This window comes from Peromyscus maniculatus, chromosome 5 (genome assembly GCF_049852395.1).
Source record: "Peromyscus maniculatus bairdii isolate BWxNUB_F1_BW_parent chromosome 5, HU_Pman_BW_mat_3.1, whole genome shotgun sequence".
In the NCBI taxonomy this organism is placed as follows: domain Eukaryota; kingdom Metazoa; phylum Chordata; class Mammalia; order Rodentia; family Cricetidae; genus Peromyscus; species Peromyscus maniculatus.
In genome coordinates this window covers 94,901,136-94,916,069 of record NC_134856.1, presented here as the reverse complement: position 1 = coordinate 94,916,069, position 14,934 = coordinate 94,901,136, and the positions used below count along the sequence as shown (strand labels likewise).

Below are 14,934 nucleotides of genomic sequence, written 5' to 3'. Positions count from 1 at the left end.
CAGCAGGCTGGGTAGGTGCTGTAGTGCCCTCTAACAGCCTGTGAGTCCTGAAGAGCCTGCTTCTGCAGCTGGAAAAGGAAAGAAACTGAGCTTGTCCGTCCAACTCTGCTCAGGGTTCCTATGCTCTTTGTGTCTGTGTAACTTTTCCACTTTCCTGCTTCTCTTGGTGGCTTTGGTATATGCTTACCAGTTTGCACACATAAGACCAGTCATGGCTATAGTGCCCTCCACAGATCTCTGTCCTCTATGTCTTTATGACTGTCTCCATCCAACAGTCACAGTTAGACAACTCAGTCTCTGTGACCTGTTGTTTTCCTTTCCAGGAGAGACAGTATAGCTGGCCCAGCCCCAGTGTGTTACTCAGTCTTAGTGTGACTAGGTGTGGCAGTGAAGCCAGATCCATTGTAGGGTAAAGACCCCAACAGTGAGAGGCATGTTCATGGAGAGGTTAATGAGAGGCATTGTTGCTATGGTTAGGCTTTATCCCTCTAAAGCTCATTTCATGTTATAACAAATAGTTGCTTTCAGTGTGGCCTCTTCTCTTCCCTTACATCTGCTTGTGCAAGGTTGTTCTGGTTTCTCCTGAATCAATATACCATACCAAACACTCACCTAGTTGCTCATATTTGAGTCCTTCCTCTTTTACCTCTAACACAATACAACAACAACAAGCCAAAATTCAGCCCCAGCTCTCTTTCTTCAAAGTACCTCAATGGCCTACCCAGTTCTTTCCTTGTCCACAGTTGCCATGGAGACCAGCCCACTGCCAACATCATCTCTTCTTACATATTCATGCTTACTAAGCAGTCCCTGTTGCTTCTACTGTCTCCACAGAGGAATTTCTAAGTCATCATCTAGGTGCATCCTGTCCTCTTTAGTTCTCCACCAGCATTTCAACCATCTAGAATAAAATATCAGCTTTAACAGTGACAACATATGAAGTATCATATATAATTACTAATAACATATTAAAATGAGTAACTGGATTTTCTCATATTTTCTCATAGCAAAGGTAGGAAGCTGGTACTGTTGTTATGCTCACATTACAGAATAGACAAGGTGTGTTCCTGGAAAAATTAGGTCATTCATTCAAATCCAGGAAATATTGAGACAGATATCCCTGCAGCGTAGTCCTAGAGGTTCAGAGGTCATTGAATCAGGTTACTGTAAGAGACAACTGAAATATTCAACAGAAGCCTTCAGAACTCAGCCCCTGTTCACCTTCCAGAGCCCACTTCTTCCCTCTCCTGGCTTCTCTCTAGGGTTCAAGCACATTCACACACACACACACACACACACACACACACACACACACACACACACACACACACACACTATTACCCTTTTAAAAAACATTTAAAATATTTTCTGTTTGCCTGTGTGTACATATGTATACCACTTGCATGTTGTACCTGTGGAGGCCAGAAGAGGGCATCAGATTTTTCCCATAATTGGAGTTACAGATAGTTGTGAATTTTCTATGTGGGTGCTAGAAACTGAACCCAGATCCTCTGCAAAAGCAGTAAATGCTCTTAACCCTCTCTCCAGCCCCACAGCATTACTCTTAATTCAGGGCCCAGTCTTCACTGTCCATGGCTCAAATACACCTTCCTCCTATGGCTCAGTTAGCTCCTTTGCCACCCCGGGCCAGTGCTCAAGCTCACCTCCTAAAATAGCCTTTCCAAGCCACCTATCCAAACTCCTACCCATTCCCTAAGCCCTCACCTATGTATCAATATGTCACTTGGAGTTCTTGAATGATACTTTGTATCTGAGGGTGTGGTTATTATTAGCTGTCTCCTCCTTGGTGGTAGAAACTTTGTCCTTTGCTTTTTGTCTCTAATACCAAGGTCACATCCAGGCTCCCAATCTGTGGTTTAGAGTAAATGAATGGATCTTTGTTTAAAATGTTTACAAATTTCTGATCTCTTACTGGCTGGCCTGTTCTTAACCCTTTTCCCCCTTCAGAACTATTTTGCTCGCAACTTTTACAACATGAGAATGCTGGCCTTGTTTGTTGCCTTCGCTATCAATTTCATCCTGCTCTTCTACAAGGTATGTACGTGTGTCCCTGGGGTTAAAGACCATTCTAAAAGTCCAAAGTGACTGATACCAATGGATAGATTCCCCTGTGAGCTGCAAGGGAGCACATTTATACCGGTTCTAAACTGTACCTTAACAAAAGAAAGACCAAAGCCCTGTCCCACCAAAGATGCTCAGGAAGGCAGGGTGCATGCATTTCTGGAATAATAGGAGGGACCTCAGCTGACTGCCACTGAAGAGGACTGGGTGTTATAGAGGGTTCACCACCAATGTTCCTAGGATGATTCAGCTGAATTTCTTACTTGTTATGATGCCTGGATGTGACACAACCTCCCTCACATGACATTATTTGGATAACTGAGAAGAAAAATATCTAGTGTTTTCCTGAAGACTGGAATCCTTGTAACTTTGGTTGGATTAGCACAAACTTAAAAATACCAGCATTTATTTTGTGTGTGTGCATGCAAGAGTGTCATTGTGTGCATGTGGAGGTCAAAGAAAACCTTGCGAGAGTCGGTTCTCTCCTTCCATCCTGTCACTCCTGGAGATTGGACTCAGGTCATCAAACTTGGCGGCAAGCGCTTTTCCCTACTGAGCTATCTCTCAGTCCCCCAGCATGAATTTTAGAAGCGTACCTGTTACTTGTATTTGCCGTTGGAAGAGATGTCTCTTTACCCTTTTCTGTTAGTCTTTCCATGATACCATCATGTGCTGACTTCGCTTTCGGCTGCATTTCCATTTCCTCCTTTTGTGGTGATGTGACACACAGTGACCTGACTGTATTTTAAATGGTTTGCATCAGGTCTCCACTTCTTCTGTGGTTGAAGGAAAGGAGCTGCCTGCCCGAAGCTCCGGCGACACTGCCAAAGTGACCACCAGCCTGGACAGCAACCCACACAGAATCATTGCAGTACACTATGTCCTCGAGGAGAGCAGTGGCTACATGGAACCCACCCTGCGCATCTTAGCCATCTTGCACACTGTCATCTCTTTCTTTTGCATCATTGGATACTACTGCTTGAAAGTAAGTCCCCAAGTACCTGTGCATTTAGAATGTCTGTTTGTAGATTGGATTCCTGGGGAGGCGAGTGCTGAGATGGAATCTGTGGTGTTTGTTTGAGATGCTCTAAGGCTCCGCACCTCTGAGGCTGGAGAAAGAAGCAGGTAGAGGGAAATGATAGTCTAAGGGCAGAAGAGCAAACTGTGGTCATAGGCTTCTATCTCTGAAGCTAGGACTGGAGAGGCCTGACCTTTCTAAGTCCATTGATCAGCCATTGATTGCAAGTATGTTTTTGCTTATTGACAGTCATTCATATAGTCCACATTTTCATTCACAACTTGATCATACAGAAGTGAAGCCCATTGCCTACAGTCTCTCACAGTTAAATAGCTGTGAGGCCTGACTGTTCTGTTGTTGGGTATGTATCTCTCACCATCCATGACAGAAGACTCACAGTTCCTACTGTTTCATCCAGAAAATAAATTGTGTTTATCCCCATGTCCCTGCTAGGGGTAACAGTAAGCATCAGTGAATAGAAATCAATAGGGTAATATAGTCTCTCTGGGTGCTTGGGGAAGTCTTTGCCTGTGCAAGTATGTTTATTTTTGTCTTTATTTCACTGCACTTTGCCTCTGGCTATGAAGCTTCATAAAATATTTGGAAAGCTAGGGCTTGGAATAAAAGACTAGAGTGTGAGATGTTCCTGTAGGAATTTTTTTCTACCTCTTGTCCCTCTTTTCTCATGGGGTTAAGCATTCCTGTATACTTCCTCGGTGTCTGCACCTCCCATCTGTGCTTGCACAGATCCCTCTGCCTGTGTGAAAGGAGAACCTTCAGCAGATGACAAAGGCATTGTTATACTCGTCAAGATTTTTGCCAATGCTGAAACTTGAACCTGCCTCTATATAATATAAGCATGTTGTGCACAGAGTTATTAAAGACATTGAAAAACATACTTTCAGGGACATTAGTAAAATCACCAAGATTTTTTTTTCACATCTGTCTGTATTGATGCATTAAAGTAATATGTATTGAAATATATGTTGAATATTTTATTACTTGTCTCTCTTTAGTATTTAGGATGCTTTCCTTAGTCCAATTATATATTAACCCTTGTGTCTTTAAAACATATGCCCATATATGCTGTTTTCCCAAAACCTTCTAGATACTTCTTTCTGCTTGATTGTAGTTGATTCATTTTCACTCATTTTATTTTCTTCCTGCAAGTAAGTGGAGAAATAGTTCTTCCTAAAAGCTGGTTTGTAAAGATAGTGACTGAGTGACTGTGAGATTCGCCAGTCCAGCTAAACGAATGTTGACATGTTTACTCCCATCTGCAGGTCCCGTTGGTTATTTTTAAGCGAGAGAAGGAAGTGGCACGGAAATTGGAGTTTGATGGGCTTTACATTACAGAGCAGCCATCGGAAGACGATATTAAAGGCCAGTGGGACAGACTGGTGATCAACACACAGTGAGTGGGGGATTCTGAGAGGCATTTCTGGGTGCAGGAATTTCAAGATGTTAAAATAACTTCTCTGCTAGAGTTTCTGAAGGTTTGTTAAAAGTTTAGTCCAAGTGAATAACAGTTATATATTCAGCCAAGAAAATCAAAAGACTAAAAGCCATCCAAAGCTAATGGATGCCGCAATTTCTGCCCTCTGCTCTGAGTCTCTTAATCGAAAAGCGCTTTGAGGCCATTTGCACAGTGCAGATGGGAAGGCAGAGCCATTAGCCAGGGCTCAGGGAGGTGTGCAGCACCAGGTTCACAACCCACAATGCAGAGGCGGCTCATCCAAATGCAGAGGAAGCAGAAATTATTCATTAAGGAAAGGGCTGTAGCATCGAAGGCAAAAATACTGAATTCACACTGCTAATGTGTCTGAACATCCAGAAGACACCACCAGATAGCCTCACAGCAACCTAGCAAATTTTACGATGTGATGGCACTTGTAAGAGGAGGAAAAAAAAAAACCACTTAAAAAAAAAAAAAAAGATCCAGTAATCATTTAGCCTGTGGGGTCAAGATTAAAAACAGACAAACCAACCAACCAGCTACTATATCTTATATAAATCCATTCCAACTTATAACTTCCACAAAGACAATTAATGACGGTATATTTTTGAGGATTTATGTGTCATAAGAGTCAGATATTATATTATGGTTGAGTCTGTTTATTCTTTTTAGTTTTTTTTGTTTTGTTTTGTTTTTGTGTGTGGTGAGTAGGATCGAATCCAAGGCCTTGACCTTCCTCTGCCAGCACTCTATTGCTGAGCCATGTCTCCAGTACTGGAATTGCTAATTCTTAAAAGTTTTTCTCTAGTAGGTTTTGAGTTCTCCACTGGGGAATAAGACTCTAACTTTATATCAAAACAGTGACAGGCTTCTACTAGTTTGTTGTTTGTTGGAGTGGGAGGACTTAAACTCAGGGCCTTAAACATGCTAGACTAGTCCTTTACCTCCCAGCCACCACCAAAGCCACAGTTTCTAGACATTCCGACTTTTAAAATAACTGACAAGATATATATATATATATATATCACTCTTACAAACAAATGATAAATATAATATGCAACTTGTGAATATGATTATATTAAGATATTATCTACATTATTTTAATGTGATTTATTTATTGATATGTTTATATGCTATTATTTAAAAGAGATTTAATACACTTATAGAAAAATTATGAACAGAGAGGTTATGTGACTCATTGTACTTCTAAGTAGATGGCAGGATAGCTTCATGAATATTATTTTCAGTATTTTGTTTATTTCAAATTATATGTTGTTAAACATTTAAAAAGTACTACTCCCCTTACTTCTCTGCTTTTGTGTCTTTTAGGTCATTTCCCAATAACTACTGGGATAAATTTGTTAAAAGAAAGGTAATGTTTCTGCGGGGGAATAAATTCCCAGTGTTTTTCTTAAAGTGTACTTCAGTGAATGTGATGTGATTTGGATGGAGAATGGGATGTGAGGTGTGTTCCGGTTGCCTGCTGTTGTTATTTCATAGTGGCAAGAGAATCGAATAGGCATCTTCAGAAGAGCATCTAAGACATTCATACTATGCTGTGCCTAAATAAACAGACCTCACTTCATTTACCCATCATGCCTTAGGGAACAGTGACAAGTACACAGTGACAAGAACCAGTAGGAACTTGCTTTGGTATTGTTTGGTTTGCCCATGTCAGCTGCAGGCTGTTCTTCTTTATATAACTTTAAAGACTTTAACAAAGAAAGCTGGCTCTAATTTTGAGGGCGGGTGGGAGAGAGGACACCATGCCCCTGGCTGCTGCTAAGCTCTGCTGATGAGAACCTCTGTTTAGAGGCTTGGGTTATCCCTGCCCTCCCTGCCACACAGGATCTGTACATGGCTCTTCATGGTTTAGTTGAAACGTTGTATGTTACAGTGTTTGTGTGCTGAGGGCTGCTATTTGGGAAATACTCTTTTTTATTTTCTTGCTTTTTTTTAAAGTGGAGTTTTGAGGCAAAGTTTCAAACGGTAGCCCATGCTAGCCTGGAACGCACCAAGTAGCCCATGTTGGCTTCAAACTCACTGCAGTTTTCTTCCTTCAGCTTCCCAGGCATGAGCCACTGCTCCCAGCTCCTTGCTGATTCTTTGAGCTGCTCAGTTCACACATTGTTTCGTGGTGAATGCCAGCTTGGTGTGTGCTAGCACAGAGGCACCTGTTGTGTGAAGAGATCTTTTGTGTCTTTATCAATTCAGTGCTGTTCCGAAGGTGGTTGTCAAGGAGACACCGAGTATTTTTCTTACCACCTTATGCAGAGATGGAGCATACACTAAGAACTTAAATGTAATTCAACTGTATCACTAAGCATAGTGTGAGTGAGTGTGTGTGTGTGTGTGTGTGTGTGTGTGTATGTGTATGTGTGTGTGTGTGTGTGTATGTGTGTGTATACATGCTGATGTGTGTTTGGGTACACAGGTGTATGGGGGAGAATATGTGCACAGGTGTGTGGATGGGTGTAGAAACCTACATCAGCCTTGGCTATTGTTCCTCAGGAACTGTCCATCTTATTTTGAGACATGGTCTCTCCTTGGGTCCTGAGACTCACCGGTTAGACTAGACTGGCTGCTCAGTCAGCCTCATGGTCCCACCTGTCTTGCCTTCCCAGTGCTGTGATTACAGGCACATGCTACCACACTTGGCCTTTTACATGGCCCTTCACTGACTTCCATCTCCTCAGTTTTGTCGTTTGTACAATGGGTTGCTAATATTAATACACAACTGGTACATCATGATGGTCACGTAAGATGGAGTACAAAGCTTATATATTGTGACAGTCACAAGTCATCTGACAAACTTCCTGGAAAAAGACTGAAGGTCACTTTCCTTCCATCCCCACCATTCCACTCTTTTACTGCAGAGCAGACTTTCCCGTGCCTCCTTTACTAGAAGGAGAAATCTCAGAGATGAGTTATTCACAGTTCTATTGATTTATTTAATACATCACCCCAGAAGATGGACTGTAAACTAGAGGGCTAAGTTTTCTTTAAAATCTAGCCAATAGCCAGGCGGTGGTGGTGCACGCCTTTAATCCCAGCACTTGGGAGGCAGACGCAGGTGGATCTCTGTGAGTTTGAGGCTAGCCTGGTCTCCAAAGCGAGTTCCAGGAAAGGCATAAGGCTACACAGAGAAACCCTGTCTCAAAAATAAATAAATAAATAAACAAATAATAAGAAATAAAAAATAAAATCTAGCAAATATATGGTAAGAAAGAAATTGATACTCTAATATACATGTGTAAGTGGTGTGCTTAATAGTTAAGGCAAATAACATTCTTCTTTGACCACAGGTAATGGATAAATATGGAGAGTTTTATGGGCGAGACAGAATCAGTGAGTTACTCGGCATGGATAAGGCTGCACTGGATTTCAGCGATGCGAGAGAGAAGAAGAAGCCCAAGAAAGACAGCTCCTTGTCTGCTGTGTGAGTGACACTTTCGCCCCACAGATGGGGTGGGGACAGAGGTGCATTTCTGACCTAGCTAGCTCACTGATTTCCCTTCCCTCACTTAGGAAAACTGCAAGTGCTAAAGAAGTTTGACTTTCATACTTCTGGGTTTTCTTAGGGTTTCTATCGCAGTGATGAAACATCATGACCAAAAATCAGGTTGGGGAGGAGAGGGTTTATCTGACTTATACTTCCATAGCCCTGTTCATCATTGAAGGAAATCAGGACAGGAACCCAAACATGGCAGGAACCTGGAGGCTGGAGCTGATGCAGAGGCCATGAAGGGGTGCTGCATGCTTACTGCTTTGTTTGTGGCTTGCTCAGCCTGCTTGTTTGCTCGCTCTCTCTCTCTCTCTCTCTCTCTCTCTCTCTCTCTCTCTCTCTCTCTCTCTCTCTCTCTCTCTCTCTCTCTCTGTGTCTCTCTTCCTTTCTTTCATTTTTTCTTTGTGTGGGTGGGTGCGGTAGGGGTGGGGTTTTTCGAGACAGGGTTTCTCTGTGTATCCTTGGCTGTCCTGGAATTCACTCCGTAGACCAGGCTGGCCTCAACCTCAGAAATCCTCCTGCCTCTGCCTCCTGACTGCTGGGATTAAAGCCACGAGCTACCACCACCCAGCTTTCTTATAGAGCCCAGAACAACCAATCCAGAGATAATACCACCCACATAACTGGGTCTTCCCCATCAATCACTAAATAAGAAAATGTTCTACAGCCAGATATGAGACATTTCCTCAAGTGAAGTTCTCTGCTTTCAGATAGCTTTAGCTTCTGCCATGTTGACATAAAACTAGCTAGGACATGAGTGTTTAGAGCTTTAGAATGAAGGGATATTTTACTATTAACTTACTACTACTACTACTATTTATTACTACTACTACTACTACTATTATTATTATTATTATTATTATTATTTATTTTTTTATTGAGATAGTGTCTTGCTATGTATTCCAGGCTGACCTGAAACTCATTATTATAATATCTCAGGAAGTCCTGAAACTGACTGATAGCTCCCTAGGCCTCCAACTCACCACCTTTCTGCTCTCACCTCTGGAGTGTTGTGATTTGAGGTCTGAGCCACCAGATGTGGCTCCTATCAATGTTTGAAGATTCCTTCCTTGTTATTTACATACAGTGAGGGAAGAGCAACAAGAAAATCCACCATTCTTGATTGAAGTCACCTTTTCTAACCTCAGGTCCTCCTTAAAGTCAAACACATGCAAAGCACAACATAGAATTATGTTTTAGGGGGAATCTTTTTTGAAGGGAAGTTAAATTACATGCTTTGAAAACAGAAGATGTGTAGTTCCTTTATTAAAATGTACCCAAAGTTCCTATCTTTGTGTTATAGTTCTTAAATGGCAAAGCATTAGTGTGCCAAAGCACCATGTTGCCCTATTATTTGAAAACTTACTTCAAAATGAAGTTCTGTTTAAATGGCACTTATGTAAAATCATGCTGTTACCTTGAAAGACATAGAGGAGTTGGATCAAGTTCCCTTGAGACTGACAGTTCCCTTCCAGGTCTCTCTCAGGCACATGTGCCCACAACATGAAGGGTCAGTGGATGTGTATGACCCTGTCCTCTTAGCAGATGTGACCAGCTGGATTTCTGCAACCGAGTAAAGCACACTCATTGTTCCTAGGTGCCAGTGTACTACCCAAGCACTTCACTGTTTTAGAAGAAGCATGTGGTTGCTTTCCCTTGAGAAATCAGCTTTACTTGTTTTTTTTTTTTGGGGGGGGGGGTTGGTTTGTTTGTTTGTTTTTTGGTTCGCTTTGCAGCATCAGATATTAAACCCAGGGCCTCGTGGATAAGCAGTGAGGCAAGTGCTGCCCCGCTGACCTGTATCCCCAGCCTGGCTCACCTTATCTGTGCATTTGTGGTCTCAGTCTGTAAGAGATGAGATCATTGCTCTGAAAACTCATTTTGTCTTAGAAAAATATAGCACCTGGAATTAGAAAGATGCTTTGGTTAACTATCTCATTCATCACAGGTTTTCTTTTCTTTCTTTCTTTCTTTCTTTCTTTCTTTTTTTTTTTTTTTTTTTTTTTTTTTTTGGTTTTTCAAGACAGGGTTTCTCTGTGTAGCTTTGCGCCTTTCCTGGAACTCACTCTGTAGCCCAGGCTGGCCTTGAACTCACAGAGATGTGCCTGTCTCTGCCTCCTGAGTGCTGGGGTTAAAGGCGTGTGCCACCACCACCCAGCTATCATATGTTTTCTATGTCTTTAAAAATGATGTGAATTTGGAGCATGTGATATGGCTCAGTGGGTAAAGGTGCTTGCCATCCATCCTGACACCCTGAATTAGATCTCTCAGACCCATATGGTAGAAGAAGGAGAGAACTGACTCCTGCAAATGGTCCTCTTAACTACATACATATTATGCTGTGTGTGTGCATGTATGCATGTGTTTCTATATGTATCTGTAGTGTGTGTATGCGTGTGTGTGTGTGTGTGTGTGTGTGTGATATGTCTGCCTGTGTATGTATGTCTGTGTGTCTGTGTCCATGTCTGTGTGTGTGTGTGTGTATGTGAGATGTGTCTGCCTGTGTATGTATGTCTGTGTGTCCGTGTGTGTCTGTGTCCGTGTGTCCGTGTGTCCGTGTGTCCGTGTGTGTGTGTGTGTGTGTGTGTGTATGTTTGGTGTATGTGTGTGGGGGCATGGCAGTGCATGTCTATAATCCCTGAATTTAGAATATGGAGACAGGAGGATCAGAAGTTCAAGGCCAATCTGAGCTATACAAGTCCCAGGCCAGGCTGAGTTACACGAGACCCTGTGGTGTTTAGAATGTGTCATACACATGAAGAAGGACATAAAGAGTCTCAGGAGCCAAGGCCTTCAGGTCAGTCATTTGAAACAAGAAGTGGGGTGTGAAGGATTCTGAACTCCTCATGAGCATTTGCAGGTCACTGGTGACTGACAGAATTAGGCAGTTTTGCTGAGTTACATATTTTATATTTCTTAGTGATATTTGTAATAACAACATTGAAAACATTTAAAAATAGGAGGAAAACTTGAGACTGTTTCTTTGTTGGACAGTGTTAAATCTGGTGATGGGCTAGTGAGATGGCTCAGCAGTAAACATACTTGCTGCCAAGCCTGGTAACCTACGTTCCATCCCCAGACTCCACTATGGAAGAAGAGAATTTACTCTACATGTTGTTCTCTGACCTCCACACACATGCTCTGGGACACATACACACATACACAACACACACACACACACACACACACATATAAGTATAACAATTTTTAATTGGCAAAACCTTTCATTATTTTGTGTAATAAATATTTTTAAGATTGACTGCACAAAGGGCCAGAAAATCTATGTTCTTATTACCTTTAAATACGGACAATAAAGTCTGAATGAAGGTCCAGTAAGGAATGTACAAGATTGAGGAAAAAGGATTTCCCTTTAATGAAACATTTAGAAGGTCGAGACTTAAAATCTTAGTGAACCTCTGTGTGCCTACTACCTTGATATGTCCACCCAGATTCAAAATGATCCATGTAGTAGTTACTTACCAATAAACTGTTATCCTCACAAGACCCATTTATAAACAGATCATCAATATTTACAGTATTTTTCCACCCATGCAACTTGGTAGGTGCACATTTAAATAAGTGGTCCGCTTCTTCCCTGTGGGTAAGAGAGACTGAGTGAATCTACATTTGTGGGAGTTTTTTGGAGGGAGGACAGACAAGCTTATATCTTGAAATCCTCAAGCAACCTCTCATCCACCCACTGCTCACCTCCTTCTCTAATTTATATATTTCTCTAATATATTTTTTTCTCTAATATATATTTCTTGAATCAAAGCCTGTTTCCAGGGGAGCCTGAGCCTTAATTAGCCACCCCAGTTAGCCAGGGCTACTCCCTGGGGGTGGAGTCAGGTCCACACAGCATGGATACTACAGGTTGATAGACAAAATATTGGGCCCTTCAAAAAAGAGACACTGCTTAACGACAGTGGCAGTGAGGCTGTCACTCATGTGTACGATTAATGAAAAATAACCACAAAAGAAAAATTTTAGGTAAGAAACTACAATGTAGAATTCAGACATCCTGAATTTTGGAGCCTTTGTTTTGCTTGAGGTCATTTCTATGGAAAATAGTGCTGCTCTCATACAGATCATCCAGTCATTTACCTCTGTCAACTCCTTTCATACTTAGAAAAAAAAATTAATGTTGAAACCTATTCCAAATATGATGGGCTGCTTATGGAAGAAGGGTCCTGTGTAATAAAAATATGGTTCAAAGACACAGTTTTGCCTTGAGAGAAGGAAGAATACGGAGTGGGGGGGACGACTGTCAGGGACAGCCTGAGAACTTGGGAATTTTAAGTAAGAGGGTTAGTTGAGCCTAAGTGTTCAAGAACAGTATTGGCAGAAAAGATACACACTGCCACAGAAAAAGAAAAAGAGAGAAGGAAATCCTGAGCTAAAGAAGGGGACCTTCCCCCTTCCAGGAAGACAAAACTAAGACAAAAAAAAAAAAAAAAAAGCCAAAGACAACAACAATAACAAATGCCTGTCTTATCAGCTTCACTTAGCAAACTGTTCATTCTCATACTTCAAATTTCAGATTAGTCTACTTAAAAACAGTAATTTTTAGAAGTAATTAAAGACAGAACTCTTATGTCTGGAGAGGCCCTTTTGAGACCTGTGCCCTATCACACTATATTGTGTCTGTTCATCTCATCTGCCAGTTAGCCTGGAGCTGGGGTATAGAAAGACTAAGTGATGTCCAACCCCCAAATCAGTGCCAAGTTCTGAAAAAAAAAATAAGTGTTTCATAACACGTACATTTTTAAATTTTCAAAGCTCATGAGTTTTTTTTTTTTATGCTCAGATTTATTCACTCAACATAGACTGGTGGAGAGACATTTAATTTGTTTGATAGTACTTGGTGCTCAGGAGGTCGCAGATCAGTAGCAGAGATGGACTCCCAGGCAGGTGCAGCATTAGCAGGAGCTAAGAGGCGTGCTGGGAGTCATAATAGAATGAAGGTCTAGTCCCTTGGGCAGCAGGGGAAGGCGAAATCCTGCTTGAAGGGAGATGGAGCATGAGCCTTTGGGGGTGACTGTAAGCCGAAAGGAACAGGGCTGGGACTCAGCTCAGTGGGAAAGCGTTCACTCAGCAAGTGCAAGTCCTGGGTACATGCCCCAGGACTACAAAGAGAAAACAGAAAAAAAGGAGACAAACTGCTCTCGTTTATAAAATTTAGTTGTAAGATAAATGTATGTGTTCGTGCAAGTTTGATTATTTGAATCAGAAACTCTTCTATTGAAATGCAGCACAAGATGGACAACAGGGCTAGGCAGGTGGCTCAATGGTAAAAGCACTTGCTGTACAAGCAGGAGGACCAGAGTTCGAATCTCCAGCAGCCATATAGAGCCAGGCATGGATGAGGATATATGTAATCCCTGTGTTGGGAGGTGGAGGCATGTGGATTCTGGGGACTCGCTGGTCTGTGTCTAGTCAAAATGGTGAGGGTCATTAAAATACCCTGTCTCGAAGTAAGATGGACAGTAATAGAGGAAGACAGCCAGTCAACCTCTGGCCTTCACACCAACATGCACGGAGTATACCCCATACACACATATACTATACACATACAAAAGCATACCACACACACATACATATGTAAACTGTTGATCCTGAGATTCCAGAGAAAGAGGACCAAGTCCAAGGTTGTCCAAATTAAAGCAAGTTGTATTTGGGTGCCTCAAGACTGGACAGCTCACTGTCTCTCCCTAAGTTAGGGTTTGAGAGAGCAGCCCCATAGACTCTTCAAGTCCCTCTTACAGGAGAGAGAAGGTATTCCCAAAGCTGAGAGGGTTGGTGATTATTCATAGTTAAAAGGATACAATGAAGAGAAGAGGAACAAAGCAAGGGTGTGCATCAAGTGTGGTGGGTTCTATCAAGTGTGGTGGGTTCTATCAAGTGTGGTGGGTTCTATCATGTATGGTGGGTTCTATCATCAAGTGTGGTGGGTTCTATCAAGTGTGGTGGGTTCTATCAAGTGTGGTGGGTTCTATCAAGTGTGGTGGGTTCTATCTAGTGTGGTGGGTTCTATCTAGTGTGGTGGGTTCTATCTAGTGTGGTGGGTTCTATCAAGTGTGGTGGGTTCTATCAAGTGTGGTGGGTTCTATCAAGTGAATTGGGGTTACAAGCAGTTTACGCTAGCCCAGGGACTTGCTGTTGATGAAACATAGAAGCCTTAATTAGCAGGGACTTAACACAGAACAAACAGACCTCTCTTAGCTAGGATTTAGCACCAAACAACCAGGAACTTCTTTTTAATTGTAAACAGAACTCTTAACCTGCAAGGTATATTTTAAGTTTCCTTCTTAAACAACCTGTGAGGTTGTTCCTGTTTTGGTTTTACATTACCAGCACATGTGACTACACATTCTTATCCTCTCTTTCTCTATCTCCTATCTCTCTATCTTCATCTCTCTCCCTCTCTTCTCTATATCCATCTCCCTCTCTCACCCCACCCCCACAGACACAGCAAAAGTTTGTTTTTAAGGGGCTGGCAAGACAGCTCAATGGTTAAGAGCACTTGTTCTTGCAGAGAACAGGAATTGGTGCCCAGCACAACTGCCTAGCACTCCAGTTCCTGGGGATCTGACTCCCTCTTCTGGCCTCTCTGAGCACTGCACAAAAGTGGTACACAGACAGACATACATGCAGGCAAAATACCCATAGACATGAAAGTAAAAGCAAATATTTTTAAAGGTATTTTAAATGCACAATAAAATGTACTGAGTCAACTTTTGAAGCATACATGTTAATTAGCTTTGTGTAGTTTCCAGGAATAAGGGATACATATAAAGTGAATTAAGTTATAATACGTAAAAAGAAAAGGCTGTTTTCAAATAACGAGATGAGATATTGAGATTGCTCAGTGGA

General features: G+C 41.9%; 1 protein-coding gene across 2 annotated transcripts in view; it reads left to right on the top strand.

Annotated features, from left to right (window-relative positions):
- The window catches only part of Ryr2 (ryanodine receptor 2), a 581,527-nt gene that overhangs the window by 548,074 nt on the left and 18,519 nt on the right, over nucleotides 1-14,934 (top strand). For both annotated transcript variants that reach the window (XM_076572925.1, XM_076572926.1), the window contains 5 exons: nucleotides 1,969-2,055; nucleotides 2,846-3,067; nucleotides 4,384-4,514; nucleotides 5,886-5,928; nucleotides 7,862-7,995. In XM_076572925.1, coding sequence (XP_076429040.1) covers nucleotides 1,969-2,055; nucleotides 2,846-3,067; nucleotides 4,384-4,514; nucleotides 5,886-5,928; nucleotides 7,862-7,995 — 617 coding nt within the window. The remainder of the gene's footprint in view (nucleotides 1-1,968; nucleotides 2,056-2,845; nucleotides 3,068-4,383; nucleotides 4,515-5,885; nucleotides 5,929-7,861; nucleotides 7,996-14,934) is intronic.